This window comes from Poecilia formosa, unplaced genomic scaffold (assembly GCF_000485575.1).
Source record: "Poecilia formosa unplaced genomic scaffold, Poecilia_formosa-5.1.2 Scaffold29, whole genome shotgun sequence".
NCBI lineage: Eukaryota > Metazoa > Chordata > Actinopteri > Cyprinodontiformes > Poeciliidae > Poecilia > Poecilia formosa.
In genome coordinates this window covers 117,772-134,306 of record NW_006799968.1, presented here as the reverse complement: position 1 = coordinate 134,306, position 16,535 = coordinate 117,772, and the positions used below count along the sequence as shown (strand labels likewise).

Sequence of the window (16,535 nt, the reverse complement as noted above, 5' to 3'; positions counted from 1 at the left end):
TTCTGTTTACTTCAGTGACTCACTTGTAACATAAGGTCTCGCGTAGATGGATATTGGCAGCAATTTTTTAAAGGAAAAAAAAAAAAAAGGAAGTGGATTTTTTTGTCAGGTGGTGACTCGCTCAGTTGTCCCCAGATAACCTGGAAGCAGAATATCTTAAAAAAGAAAAAAGGAAAAGAAATCCAATCAGGATTAGCTGATCCTGATTCAGCTAATCCGAAGAAAGTCCATCAAAAATTGGTATGTGATCTGTTAGAAAAATGTCAATTTTATGAAAATTTTAATACAATTTAATTAGAACAGTGTAAAAATGTCTAAACAGGAATCTGTATGTCATAATCAGTTATGCCTTTGTTTAGTGAGGTGTTTCATATTACTTATGCTGGTCCAATTAATTTGATTAATTAATTTCACCTGGTTCTATAGGTGAATGAAAAACATCCTAATAACTGAATGGCTGGCATGAAAACAGGATGATTAAATATTAAACTTGAGTCATGCGGCAACACAGAAATGTGAAACAATTCAACAAATACTGAAATAATTATCCACAATCAAAGATCTTTTATAAAAATAAACACATATGCATCTGAATTGCATATCTTCGCACATTAACCTCACATTTGAATGATTTCACTTTTCTTGAAACATGCATTTAATAAACAAACATAAGAAATAAATATTACAGACATTTATTTTTGCACGCTCGTATTTCCAACCTGTGCTGTGGGTGTATAAACGATCTAATTCGTAGATTTTTATTTCATTCATTAATGTTTATATCTCCACACTGGCATCATATGGCTGCAGGGTCTGCAGCTGAACGCTGAGGTGATGCACCACAAGTCCTCATAACGTCTCACATCAACTTTAAATCAAACTTCAAGTCCAACAACAACAAAGACATGACAATCCTCCATACTGCCTGCAGCCACACATCATCCAGCGGTGTTGCCGTATTACAAAGTTGTAGGGAAAATGCAGCTTATTCTTTAAATGCTCTGCACATTTTCTCCGTATTCGGAAGGTTCGGATGCTGCAGCTGTTTTCTTTGCGAGCTGAACATATTCAGCTTGCTGGACAGCTGCTGCAGAAAAAGCTCCGCTCTCCGTTGCCTCCTCCTCTGGTTAATGATGCAACGCCACAGAAAAGATCTGCAGCCCTTCTGGGACACACCTGCGCAGATTATGTCTCCAGGAAAGTACAGAACAGATTCCATTAAACTGTTTTTTTGACTTCTTAATGTTGTGCTGCTATTGAAGCAAAAAATGATCCACAGGGACCTTCTGATGGGCAAAAATCAGCTAACGGAGGGGAGGTTGTACTCCCGTTGATGACAAAATACTTTAAACTCTGCATTAGGGAATGAAAATAGAAACTTTATCCATGAAACTCCTGCTTTGACTGACGTACAGAAACCTCCGACTGCTCCTTTGTTTTTCACACACAAACAAAAACAACCTTCTGCTACAAACCACATAACCACATTCACATTTGTGTCATCGATTTATTCTTCAAAAATAAAATCATGTCCGCCCTCTGATTTAATAAAGTCAATCATGCATTTAGGACACCATCCTTAAGAATTCTTTTAGTGGAGCAAAAAAAACTATCACCAGGTGCTTACGCATCCAGCTTCTTCATGTTGTTCACCGTGGCAGGAAATGTCAAAGAACAATCAAAACAAACAACAAGAAGAAGAAGATGACTAAAAAGTGACATTAAGTAACGAAAGGGAGAAAACATGGCTGCCAGGGAGGTTTTTCTTCCCGTTAAGTTTGAGATTAAGGTCAAAAGGTCACCCGAAAAATCGCAAATACCATAAAATAACAGGAAAATAAAGTAAAATGAATAAGAATGTGATTATTGACCTCCAAGTTAGACTTTGACATGTTTTGTATTGCAAAGTTTTAGATTTTTAAAACTAAAAGGTAGCATTAGGTACGTGTACGTTGTTGCATTTTGCCAATGTGAGCGATGTTTGTTTGCCGACAGGTTTCAGCAGCATGAGCTGCAGCGGGGCTCAGTTTGGTCTGGTTCACAGAGCTCTGTCATCTTTCATTATACAAAGCTGCTCAAATAATACCTTAGGAAATTACATTTTCTTTATTAGGTACAAAAGATTAGACTTCCTTGATGCAAAAAAAAAAGGATAGAATTAGTTTAATAATCATGAGTCATCTGAGACAGATCTGATTACTACTGACGGACGTCCTGTGTGCAGATCCAAATCCAGTCACATCTTATTTACCAACTGTAGGTGGTTTTGTCAGTGGCCAGACTCCAAAAAAGAAAAATCTCCCGTCTCTCCTTTTTTTGTATCAGCTCCTGTTTCTCTTCTAAAAAGCAGAGAATGGAGGGTAATTGCGCACTGTGCGTTCACACAAGGTTGTATTGGCGTTGAGTAATCATAGGAGCAGACACTGAAAAAGAAAACATTTGCAACATACAATCCATCTTTAGCACATAAAATAATAGTAGCAAGTGTTTTAAAATAAGATCTTCAGAGCGAGGCTTGCCCTGCATTGAGTGCATGGCTGCAGCTGCAGATTTCTTCAGCCTTTGGTTTAGAAATATTGGAGGATGTTTAAACGTGATATCAATTCATTGAAATGCTGTGTTGATTTTATGCCGGGTGTAATGTGGCACACACCTTTGGTAAAAAAATAAATCCTTTGTCTCTCAAAAATCTTGGCGGTCATTAAAATGTCCATCCAGCAAACATGAGGTGAAAACTTAAATTTCAAATTCGTTCGTCACAGTTTAATTGTAAATTATTTGAAAAGACGTGAGCCCCTTTAACTGTGACAAAAATGCACAGGCATAAAAGTAAGTCAGCAAAGAAGGCAAATACGTGTTAACTTTACTGTAAATTTGGTCGATGATTTATTTCTCAATCATTGGCCAAATGATTGATAAACTGCAGTTTGTGTGTCTGGATGTGATGACAGGATTGCCCCGGAGGGAACACAAATGATAAACATGTCTGCCATTTCTCTATTCAGACCCAACTTATGTCACAAAAGATTCAAAAGGTTCATTACTCTCTTCAATTTCTCTCAAGGACGCATCGTCGTGCAGCTGAAAACAACCATAGACCCTGCTTTAAAAGTTTTGACTTGAGCTTAATGTACAGTAAAGTGGAGAACTCCATTTCGTTAAGCAACTTAAACTCTGAATTATAAATTATTGATGAACAAAACAACTCCTAAACTCAAGAGATGAACGAGTGCCGCCTCTACACTCGGGGAGTTTTAAACTGGATCATTAACCACTTGGTGCTGGCAGCCGCAGAGTCAAAACTTTTCCCTCGTAAAATATCAAAGTTAACACAGTTGACAGATAGAAAATATGATTTTAGTAACAACAGAGGGAATTTCAGCTGAACAATCTGCCATGCGGAAGATCATTTGAAGGGTGATGGATCTCCGAGGTTCTACTTCAGATATTTGCTCAATCTACTGATTGTTAAAGTCATGTGTGTTAGATAGTGTTCAACTGTGTCAGCTTTTCTTCTCTTCCTTCATTTTAAACTAAGTTCTTATAGGCAGAAAATAAGTCAAAGGAAGAACAACGTCTTCTTGAAGCCTCGTGTTTTGCTTGGTTCCTTTATGTGGTCATCGGTGACCTGACGAGGACAACTCTCCAAAAACCTTTGGATATTTTCTAATGGACATAGTTTATTTTGTTAAATTAAGAATCAAAATGTCATCAAAACAACTGAATCCCTGCATTGCGTCAACCTACTATTCTGTAGAGAAACTGCAGATGCAATTTTGTTGCAATTTCTTTTTCTTAGAATATTGGGAATAATAAATCACCTGTTAAGTGCAATAGAGGAACAATACAATAGCTAATATTTTACCACGCGTCTCTTTAAAAGAGACAGAGCTGCCAACCGTGATTTATGCTGCTGAAAGAAATGGATCGGAAAATGAGACCTAATAGATCCTAATAACCAAACGTAACGTCAGCAGTGGTGGACAAAGTTTAACTGACCTCCGCCTGACGCATGCGTCGCCTGCATCACGAGCTTATGTTCAGTCGATGTGAAGAAAGCACACACATTAAGTCTGCCTTTATTTATTTTTTAACATATATGCATCTATAAAACCTTTTACTGCCTAATGGGACATTAATGGCCTAATGGTCTGCTTTATTGTCCGGCTAACAAAAGATAAGTCCAGGCTTTACTCAACTGCATTTGCTCTAATTTTCTTGGTATCATAGCATATTGCGCATTACGTTACATTCACGACACAGCTGTTGCTCTTTTGGCTTAATGACAATGCCTCCTTATGGGTTAATTAAAACGCTAAAAAGAAAAACAGCTGTTGTCTAAAAAGCTTTTAGAAACGTTGGGATAAGTTGCGAGCAGCACCGTCATTCTGACAGAAACCGAGCTGGACGCGGAGAGGCGTGATGTGTTTACACACACCGAGGTTTTAGAAAATGTCAAGAAAGGTCAGAACTGTTACTGGCTCTGACATTTCATTTAAAGGTATCTTAACGAATGGCTTTCAAACTTACGTGCAGAATTTGATTGTTGGACAGTAAGGCCGGAATGAGAAATACACACAATCCTGTAGACAGAGATTATTTATCTTGTTAAAAAATAACTAGTAGATTAATGGATGTAAATTAATACAACAGCAACTGCCTTTAAACACAGTTTAAAATGTGTGGTTTTGTTATGCAACGGGAGAAAGAGGTGCAAAGATCACCACTGACAACTTGATTTAATTATTAAATCCAATTAACGACAATTCAATATCTTGAAATGTTACATAATTTCACAATATTTACAAGAGGGGAAAAAATTGTTTCTTCATGTTTGTACATTTGGCATGTGTACTGCATATTCATTCAACATCAAAGTGTCTTTAGTCAGAGGCGTCTACAGGTTTGCTGTGATACAGACTGCTACAGGACATCCTTTCTACCCGCAGCCACTACAACTTTGAGAAACCTCGAACATTTAATTTCCCTTTGGACTTTCCAAACTGAATCAAATAGATTTTTTCACAACTATACAATATTATCATCTTCTGTACTCCTTACGACATTGTATGATAATAGTTAAGCTGAAATTATTAACATCGTTTGCAGATTTTAAGCAACAATCGCTCACTCAAGAAGTTTGTTCCTAATAATAAAGGACAGAGGAATATTTAAAAAAAATTAATGAATTTATAAGGGGTTTTATTTCTGAAAAAAAGCAAAAATAACTAAATAATATTAATAAATTTGGAGCTGAATAAGCAACATTTTTCTCTGAGTTTTTCCACTGAAACTAGATGATTCGGGTGTAAACTGGGAAGTTGATTAAGGCCAAATTCATCCACTTTACATGTTCGTGTTACTTTAATATTTATGATGCAAACATGCACTTTCAGCCCTCGCAAAATACATCCAATAAAAAAAAAAAAAACCCATGGCTCCCTCCGCTCAGGCAGAAGCTTGGCTTTAGCTTTACCATCCGATGAATAATCAATTATTCACCATTAACCTGAAGCTGCTCACCTTGTAGATTCTCCAAATGGTTCTCAGGAGCAAAACCATCTGGAGCGTTGCGTTTCCTCGCTGCAGTTCAAAGCAGAACTGCTCAGCCTCGCTGCCGACTGTTCGTCTCCCTCATGTCTCCAGCACACAAAAACAACATAACATATGCGTCCATCAGAGAGGTTCGTTAGACTGTTTATTTTAAGGCTCCTCAACCATTATCACTTAGTAGGAATGAAAAGACAAGTCTATCAGAAAGCTGGAGACTGACAGTAATTTATACACGAACGCTTTTATATTAAGCTGAAAGAAACTTGCAATCTGGACTCAGATATATATATATAAACTTCATTCCTAACAGACAAAAGCCCTTTACACATCTTTGAAACGCTACTAAAGCAGTAAAAATGAATAGCAAAACTGGAATACAATTTGTTTTATAATTGCTTAATCATGTTAATTAATATAATTTCTAAGTTGTAAGAATACTGCTTTTAATATTAGCAACTTTTAGAGAAATATTTCATAGCATACTAAGAGAATAACCTGCATAAGTTATCAAACTAAGTGTGTTTGTGTGGGTACGTGTGTGTGTGCGTGTGTGTGTGTGTTTTGCTCCTGAGGTTTTTTAGATTATATGAATTTTGGTTTCCTCAGACCATTATGTAAATGCCTTTAGTTCCCATGGTGTATGAAATAATGTAGCATTTGAGAATGTGGCTCATCTAATTTGATCTCTTTTTCTTTTTGAAGTGACAAAACGTTGTGTTGGATGAACATTAGACGTTGTTCACTTCAAACATTTTCCTCTGCTTTGAAATTCTCATCATTTGGTACAAAAGTGTCACTGCCGAATCCCACGTTTTTGACGCCGTCCGCAGTATCAAAGATCTGTTCACTTCAACAAGCTGAACACCAGGAGCGGCTGAAATGGCTTCATGTCCTGATTAACTCTGCCAATAATCATTTTGACCACTTTGGGCGTCGTTACTGGACTCTGCAGACCAATCAAACTAGTCGAAAGCCAGTTTTCTGCAACACACGCACGCGCGTGTGTGCGTGCGTGTGTGTGTGTGTGTATGCATCTGAATGTCTGCAGATAAGACAGGTGAGGGTATTGCACACACACATCCGACTCTGCTGGGTCCCCTACTCTTCTGCTTAATCTCTAAACTCAAGGCTGAGTATCTATAACTCATACATTTATGGTAAGTAGAGTCTGTTTCGGCACTTGAGACCACCTGCACTCAGGCAGATTCATGAGTTATGTTTAATTCACGTTCGTGGTATTCTTGTTCAGCTGCCGTGGTTAAAGGGAGTTGAGATTTTATCATGAAGAAACATCAACCCTGCGTTGGTTTAGCGTGGGCTGAAGTCAGAAAATGCTCGACTTATTTTCCCTTCTGACAACGAATGCTGGAAAATATGCAAATAATAGCCGCTGTCTGAAGAATTTGTCACATTTAAAATCCAATGTATATGAACAGACAAGAGGAAAAAATCTGACTGATTTTTGTAGACTGACATCATCCAACAAATGCACAACAAATTATTACGCCAACAGAACAAATGCTCGATTGTTTCATGCATTGGTCGCAAAGATTGAAAAAGCTGATTAGTTTATTTATTTATTTTTAAACTCAGTATCTAATTTAAGTTCTATGAAAAGTTTTACTTTGGAGGACCTCTTGTTATACACTCTGGAACAACATTTAATCAGACTACATATATGAGTTGATCACCTTCCTGTCAGTAACAATGAACATACAGGTATTACTTCCTAGTATTTCAGTGAGGAACTATGAGTGTGATTTATTCATTTTCACCCTGTGTGAACTGAACAGGCTCTTGTTAAGGTCTGTAAGTAACAGATCTAGTTTACAACCTTCTAGATTATGTGGGTTGTTCTCTGTTCATAATGGGGATATTTTTATCCCCATAAACAGGGAGAACTGAAAGAAAATGCCAACTTTCAGCTGAAGTAATGCACAGGACTTTGACTAAGCTACATAATATACTTTGTTTAATGAGAAAGTCTTAAAATAATGCAACACATCGTAGAGAAATTCTAATCAGAAAACGATACTCTCAGGTAGCTGCTAATTCTGTATGCATTAGTTTTTTATTAACCGCTTTCATTGGCAAATCACTAGATTGTGCAACCTTGCACTGCTTCCAGTTGTTTGGACAACATTAAAATATTCATTACCGAGTACGATGGGACGCAACTGCTCAGAAGTCATCCGAGTCATCTCGGCATTTCCATCCCTATTTATTAATTTTACCATGATTTGTTAGTGCGGCACAAACACAGACCTGTTGTATCAACACATGCAAATACAATCGTCAAAAAAACAAAAAGAAATTCAAATATCTAAACTACTTTATAATACAAATGAAATAGTGGCTGACACAAACTTGCTCCAATAAAGAGGCATCAACTCAGCACACACAAGCGCAGCGCCGGGCGCCGTTTGCTGCTATCAGACGCCTCAAATACTCGTGATAACACTTTTATACCTCCATGCTTTCGAAATGTCAGCAAGCCTGACATTCAGTTTCCAGCAGGTTGCCCTCTGAGGAAGACTAATTTCATATCTGATGCTTTAAGCAGAAATGCCAATGAACAGTGGTGGCCCACATCTGACACGTTAGTGGAAAACATATTTAAGATTTGTTTACTTATGCAAGGCAGGCATGTCAAATTACGCTTTTCATTTCTGCTTACGTCAATTTCTTTTTTTTACAAGAAATGTAAAGCTAGACAAACGAATTGCTTCAACACGCAGAAACACCTTGATCGTGTATCTGAGAATAAAATATTCGGGTATTTAAGAGTCAACATTCACATGATTAAGATTTTACTTTTGAAGTGTGTAAATAAATCATTTGTGTATGTTAATATGTAAAGAAAGTTGTTTTCCAGTGCGTCCTGGGAAACTGCAGGATCAGCTGTTCTTTAAATTGTTTAATTTAAACTCCTTTCAATTCAGTGGAGCTCATGTGCATACCAGTCATAATAACTGAATAACTCAGTTTACAAGGAAACCTCCTCAAATTCATACGCAGAATGACAAAAAAACGTATTTAAAAAAATCAATCAAATGGAGAAATATCACACAGACATATTCAACTGCTATTAAATATAGTCTAACTCAATCCTATAATAGAAAATAAAATCCCAGTGGGTGAAAAGGTGTTTAATGAAGCCCGGTTGATTTCTGGTGTTTTCTTAAAACTAGCCCTTGGAGATGACCGTCTGCTCTGATTGCTCAAGTTGATGTTAAAATTATTTCAAGGTTTTTATGCTTTCAATTTTATGAAGTTAATATATAAACATGTATATGTTTTATCCTCTGCCAGCTAAAATTGTGACTCTTGGAGCTCAATGTTTGACTCACGCATTTCCTTTGTGCTTCTAAATAGTCTATCTAAATAGTCGCTTTGTTCGCAGCCGTTTCTCTCATGCAGAAGAACTGGAGCTTATCGAACGCGGGCCTCGTTAACAATGACGCTCATTGAGACGAATCTGCTCAGCTTCTCCGCTGGTCTTGTGATGTGGCCTTTGAGAGCGAGAGCGGCTGGATTCCAAATGATGGCAGTGACGCTGAGAGCAAATGCGACAGAGTTCATGCAATTAAAAGGGTTCGATATTTTTTTTTCTACTCTTGCTCAGATTCAAAGTAACGTTGCTGCACCCATACGGTCCTTCCAACACCACATTTTGCGATTTTTCGTATCGTATGTCAAATTGTCGGAGAAGAAAGACGAACCGCCTCCTTTGAATCGTTGCGGTTATCTTTTACATTCTGTTTGGCGCTTTTGTCATTTCAGCCGTAAACCATAACAACTTTGATTGATATTGAGGGAAATTGCTATTGTTTGACATTTCCTTTATCGTGCCGCCCATTTAATGTTCCCCTGAAAAGCTGTGACATCACAGGTATGGGTGGAAAACATTTCCCCTGTGGCTCTGGTCTCTCTCAGACCGGAGCTGCCGACACATCAAAGCTGAGTTTTTCTAGAAAAGCTAAAGGATGGATGACTTTATTTTTGTTTTAGTGTAAATAATAAGATACAAAGAATATCATAGATCTGTCAGGAACAAAAAATTGTAATATTTTTATTGATAAAAAATGCCTCAGTCCATCCATTCATCTATTGGCTTGCGGAGGTAGCTAATAGATGAAAAAGCCCAGACGCCCCTCTTCAAACTAATGTTAGCCAGTTTGTTTTGGGGGATCCAAAGCTTTCCAAAGCCACAATTCATAAAATACTTCTTCCAGTCAGTATTGGTTTGTCCAGCAGACAAGATGCTTAAACCACTTTTGTTGACTCCTTTCAATTTAGAGAAGCAGAGCCGTTATTCTGAGCTTCCTCACCTCAAAGACACGTTCATGCAGAAGACGCTCATTTGAGAAGCTTACGTCCAGGATTTTCATCTTTGGGTCATGACTAGTGTCTCATGTCTGCAAGTTGAGGTACAAGAACATTTACGTTTGGGATCCACTTCCTCCTTAACTTCAGCTCTAGAACAAAGTCAGCATTAATGCAAATACGTAAACAATTCGTCCATCTTGTATTCCATCCTAACATTACTTAAGGAGAAGACACGTGCAGGAGACTCTTTCGGGTCTTTGCTTTAGGGAGACCCTCACCCTAACCCAGAGAGAGCAGGTCATCTGTTTCTGGTCGAGAACCTGCCTCAGTAACTAACTCCAGGTCTGAACTGCTGCCAGAGCAAATGAGATGAGAAGAGCTGAGATGCTGAAGTCTCAAAGCAGACTCGTTTCAAAGGCACAAAGTGGGCCTGGCAGAAAGGAAAACACAATGGGAACAGGCCTGACCTTAAGAATGTAGACAGCAATCGCTCTGGTTATACAAGTACTGGATGAGTCTTGTAAGTGAGTAATATGTCTTCTATAGGCCCACAAAAACTCAGATGAACTGAACAACAAACTCATCCGACTTCCTTCGGAAGCGGAATAGTGAAAGTATCAACAAACCTAATTCCTGGTCACTTAATTAAACTCTTCAAGTTCAGAATTACCCTAAAAAGAGAACGGTACGCTTGGTTTACATAGTTATATGATGTTAAATTCCTCTCTGATAGCTCCAGTGTTTATTTTTCTCTCTGTGTATTTTGGTTTAGGATGTTCGTCGTAAAACTGGAACACCAGCGGTTTGATTCCAGGCTTCTTCTCTATAAACTTTTTCACTTCTAACCTAGTTGGAATAAAAGCCCCTGACATCCTTTCAAGTTGTCATCTCAGCTTCTGATCCATCCAGTCGCACACAGTTCTTTATGCATCATCGCTGTTCAGAACGCCCTCAATAAGCAAAATCCAGTTCAACAGTGTAGAAATCTTTATTCCCAGATACTTGAGAATGAATGAGACGGCACTTATCTATCACACACGACCATATTGGCTGTGGAATTGTGCTTTATTTTACAAACACCGATATGAGTCGAGTTAGACTCATATAATTTCAGACGCAGACACCAGAGAAAGAAGAGAAGAGCCATCTTCATCAACAAAGATTTATCAAAAAAGTTGCTTCTGGCTGATATTTGCTGTGTCTGCACTGAAACAACTTGGCTGCATTTTGTTTTTGACTTTCCTACCTTTTTCTAAAGGATACTTATGCTATAATAGAAAAAACAAAAAAAAAAACAAACACTCCTGAATACATTCTTGACAGAGAACCAGAGTGCAGAGTAGCCTAATAAATAGCTAACGTTCATCGCTGTCCAAGACATCATTAGCAATAAACCCAATGAATACTTATGATGCATTATGCAGTGCTACACCTGCAGTTAATGAACAACCATTCATCACATCAGAGCGTCTTGTTCCACAGCTCCCTGGTCTAATTCTGATGCTCCCTTCGTTGCCATTTTCGGCGTTGTGCAGGGGTCGGCCTCGGCGCCCTGACCGGTGTGTGTGCATCACAGCGCAATAGACTGTGATGCACTTTCTATCAGAGCGTGTCTGTGCGATCAAACAGCACAGGACGGCACGCACTCTCCCCTCCATCAGTGACCCCGGAGTAGGTTCACCTACAGAAGACCAGCAGCTCTGGAGATGCTGCCCAGCCTGTCCCTTTGTCAAACCTACGTTTGGTTTTACCTGCTTCTAACACATCAGATCCGTAGAGGAAATGTTCATTTGCTGTTCAAAATACCCCATCTTCCACACACGCCACAAAGAGTTTTATCAAAGTTATTCTCTTTACTTTTCAGTGGTTTTAATTATACGAATTATCACTGCAGGAGTGATTTATTTATTTTTTGTCCAGACATACATCCTATTCCTGGACTCTCATTGCATAGCCTTTAATAAAGCACAATGAAAATTAGCAGGAGAAGGATTATTTTATGATTGCAAATGTATTTTTGAGAAAATGTTGCTGACTTTGGGCGATAGTGAGCAACATGGGGACAAAAAAACAAAACAAAGAAACAAATGTCACTGATTTAGTTTCAACCAAAGCAGCATCATAAAATATCGAGCCTCCTATCCAGGGTGACATGTGAAAATAACAGAATGTGCAAAATCACCTCATGTTGACCTATAGAAACAAATTTTCAGGTCAAAATCAAACATAGAGAACAAATTGCAGTAGCTGCTGGTAGATAATTTCTCCACATCCTCGATCATTTTGGAAAAAAATATAATACATATATGGTTTAAAAAAAAACAAAAAAAAAAACAGTGAAGAGTCTTCTCATCTCTCTGTGAAGCTTAAAGCAAGGAGATTTCTGAGAAAACTCCAGAATCCATCTGCAGGTTTTCCACTCAGATCTCTGTTTGAAATTGATGTGAAGTGGATCATTTCAGGCGACTGTTTTCCACCCACCGCTGAAGAATTTCTGACCATTTCCTCCCACTCTGCTTGTCTTCCAATCCCATGACACAAAATGCAATCAGTGACTCGAGATCATATATTACCCACAAGAACTGGATGTTCTGTCTTTTTTTTTATTATTATCATAATTTTTAGTTTATTTCTGCTGGCAGAGACAAAAATGTCGATACAGAGTCGGTGTTCGGTAAATGAGACCAGTGTTGGTTGCAACAGAAAAAGGTTTCTTTCACAACCAGGAGAAGTTATTGTGAATTTGATGATCCCTCTTATTTTAAATGAGGATTAATCTGGATTAATCCAGATTAATTAGTGCCCTCAGCTGCTGGGATAAAACGTACAATGAAATTCGATTCTGTCCACCTGAATGATTTTCTTGGAGTGAAAAATGATCTGCGGTGCAGGAGGTAAAGTAACAGTAGCGAAATAAATAAAATTATAATTTGACTTACTCACCAGAGGGATCAGTCTTGCAATCCCGGATGTGGCACTTTTTGGTGCTGTTGGGCTTAAGCTTGTGGTCACACTGAACCTGATCCACCTCCTCCGAAGTCTCGGTCCTGGTGTCGACGCATTTGATGAGCCGATGCTGCATTCCTCCTCCACAGGAAGCTGAACACTGCACATGGAAAGATTTCACAAAACTTTCACAAAGCAAAATTAATCCAGTTCACTTTTTTTTTTCTTTTTTTTTGTTCGAAATGATAAATGTTGTCAATTTATCATTTAGCTTTTCAGCGTGATTTCCAAAGCCAGAAGTTTGAAACCGTCTTATCTCTAGTGTGAGCAATAGTTTTGTTTCCATTTCAATTAATTCAGAACCAGAATTTACATAACATTGGCCCGGAGTGCTTTGGATAATGCAGTCAGCTGAGGAAAAGAGTTTCATCTTTACAAAAAAGAAACAACACAATTGCCGAGGTGTTAGGCAGCAGTGATTAGATTATCGGAAGGAATAAAAAAAAAGTTTTGAAAGTTTTATGTCTTGGTGGTTCCCAAACTTTTTAATTTGGGTGATTTGAGGAGCAGCATATTATCTCAGATATATCCTCCCCTCTACAGTAAATCCAAATATTATTTAAACAACCGGCAGGATTTTAATTTATCATTTTGGTTTCAAAAAAGTTTGAATTTTATAAGTTTTATTTAGAAATGGCAAGTCAAGATGTATTTACAGTGTGTTCAGTGGAACCCTTTAATGGTATTAAAGTAATATAAACTCGAGGCTTGTTGCATGCTTCCACTGGTACTTTGAATATTCGTCTTTTGGTGCTGAAGGTCGGAAGGCCTCCCTGCCATCACCCTAATCTTTAGTTCAGGTTCCAGTTGTGACACTGGTAGGGTCACTTCAGAACCTTACTGCTTCTAATCAGATGAAACATGCTGGTGAATTAAATAATTACTTGAAATATAAATCTGCCATGTGAACAGACAATTCTGGGATCGATTAAGAAGATCAGAACTGGGGGGGAAAAAGGCATCTCTAATATTTATGTTTAGGTATTCGGGGTGACTTTCAACACAAGGAAGACACTTTAATGAATAAAACACTCTCTCTTCAGGGAGAAATCACTTTATGAATGACAAATTCATCAGCTAATATCCATGATACCAAAAAAGCGGATTCTTCTGCCCCTTTAGAATTAAGAAAGTATCAACAATGAATACTGCGTTAAGAGTACCTGTCCCCACGATCCAGTGAGCCACTGAGCACAAGGCTGGCCATTGCAGGACTGAATTGCGCTTGGCTGAAGGTCTTGGTCGCATCGATCATCCTCTGGACAGGTGACAATGCGCTGCTGCTCACCGCCTCCACACACCTCAGAGCACTGAGAAACACACAGCATCACACATAAGTAGTCGGTACACATTTGTGGTTTGGGAGCAGTGATCAATTTGTCACCTGATTGTGAAAAGAAAAAAAAAAAAATTGAAGTTTTAAAGATGTATCGCACACAAATGTCAAACGGACAGGAAACCTTCTCTAACTCCTCGGGTCCATGACGAAAGCTTTCGCTCAAAGAAGAAGCACCAACGTCTTCCATGAATGTGATTATGCTTCTTCTTCTTTTTTTTTTTTTTCTTGTCTCTCTTCATCGGGCTTTGTGAGGCATCTCCAGGAAAAAATAAATAAATAAATGAAAATGCACACTGCAGCTTTTGTTCAAATCTCTGTTTTGAAGTCATGCAGGAATGACTACCATGTTTGTGCAGGAAAAAAGAAGAGCGATGGGCTTGTTACAGAAAACAATTTCTAAACTTCTGAAGAGTAGGTTTTTTTCTGTAACATTTACGAAACTCGGGCTGCGCCTCAGAACTTACAACAGCTGGATGAGTCAGAACCTCACGCATCGGGCGTCTTTGTTAGTCAGACAAAGCAGCGGCTCTGAAACACCACTCTGTGGTGAGTTTGAATCTTTATCGAAACCACTGAAATCTATAGTGTGCTGATACATTGTTCAGTGCAAACGCTAGACAAAGACTGAACCACAGAATACTTTTTTTCCCCTTACAAGTAGAGAAAACTTAAAACTTGTCCATGAAGGCCAAATTGCAATGTTTTGTGACCAAACAATGTGAAGCAGAGTTAGTGCTGGAAAAAACATAAGTTTGCAATCTGTTTTTATGTAAAGATTGCTTAATACACCGTCAGTTATAAGCTATGACATAAAACGGTTCTGGAAGTTGCTGGAAAGTGACATTGTTATGTTGTTTAGATTGTTTTTACATTATACGAGTCAAATCTGTTTAGTCATTTTGTGTCTTGCTGTGAACATGTTGGTGTACAGATATAAAAAAAAAAATACAAACACAGTATATATCGTTTATGCAGTAGCAGATGGGGCAACAAATGGGGGTTATTCTGAGACTTGGATGTGTGACATAAGCTGTGCCTTTGCATTAAAGGATATGAAACTGTTTATTACAGTAATAAGTCCTATAAATGTTTAACCAGAACAGATTCCAGGGGGATTAGTGAAGCACAGATTTGTTTCTGCCTCGTCACTCCTACCTGTTCTATACTTTCTACAGGAAAATCAGCATCTGTTGCACTGACACCAGTGGAGTGTGTAACACCCGCTACAATCTTTAATATGTTTTCTGGAGATGTTGGCATCAGGGCCGCTGGCCCAAGCCTCCATGGGAACTAAGCAAAATTTGGTTTTGGGGCCCTCTATATCTGCTATTAACGTGGATTAACAGACGCATAGATCATTCGCACAGCTGCTATAAAATCACTGCACCTCTGAATAATGTTGTTTATGTTATATCTTATATGCATATTGAATTAAGTAAGCAATATATTGGTTGTATTACCAGGAGCCAAAGCAGCTGCAGCCATATAGGGCGTCGCCATGGTAACATATATATGCATATTCATAATATCATCTAGTGGTAAAAGTAAAAAAAAAAAATAGCATGCTCTGGACTTAAGATGGAGTACATGCACAGATATTCATGACATGCTTTGATTAAACTAATTTATGTTTGGTGTAATTCCAGTGCAGAAAAATTAACTTTATACCAGGTGAGTCTCTCTCACCTGAGAATGTGAACCTGTACCGGGCTGATTCTGTGCCTTCAAATAATTTAAACAGTGTTTCTGAAGAAGATTCATAACTTATAAGGGTAACACTTTATTTGAAGGGGTGTGCATAAGACTGACACGACACTGTCAAAAACATGACATAACACCTGTCATGAACATAAAGAAGTCTTTATGAATGTCTATGACAGTTGTCATGAAGTGTCATTCGGTAAATAATGACACTTTTAATGCAAAGTTGCTTTAAAAGTTGCATTGAAAGTCCATTAAAAATGCCAGCTTTGCATTAAATTATCATAATTTACAAAATCATGCAAAGTTGGCATTTTTAATGGACATTTAATGCAACTTTTAGAGCAACTTTGCATTAAAAGTGTCATTATTTACCAAATGACACTTCATGACAACTGTCATAAACATTCATAAATACTCCGTCATGTTTGAAGAGCACACCCCTTCAAAGAAAGTCTTACCCTTATAACTTATAAGTCTGAAACAGTAACAGGTCTGAATAAAAACAGTTTGTGTGCTACACTCAAGAGAGATTCATTTGATGCATCAAAGAGTGATGTCATAACTGATGATGTAATTGTTACCATAGGAACTGAACATTCTAATG

General features: G+C 38.0%; 1 protein-coding gene across 2 annotated transcripts in view; it reads right to left on the bottom strand.

The window, feature by feature from the left end:
* adamts7 (a disintegrin-like and metallopeptidase (reprolysin type) with thrombospondin type 1 motif, 7) overlaps window positions 1-16,535 on the bottom strand; it is a 113,724-nt gene that overhangs the window by 10,254 nt on the left and 86,935 nt on the right. Inside the window, exons 20-21 of one of the 2 annotated variants that reach the window (XM_016670026.1) lie at window positions 14,052-14,198; window positions 12,822-12,988 (exon numbers count right to left, since the gene is read on the bottom strand). In XM_016670026.1, coding sequence (XP_016525512.1) covers window positions 12,822-12,988; window positions 14,052-14,198 — 314 coding nt within the window. The remainder of the gene's footprint in view (window positions 1-12,821; window positions 12,989-14,051; window positions 14,199-16,535) is intronic. The other variant, XM_007548975.2, reaches the window with a different exon arrangement.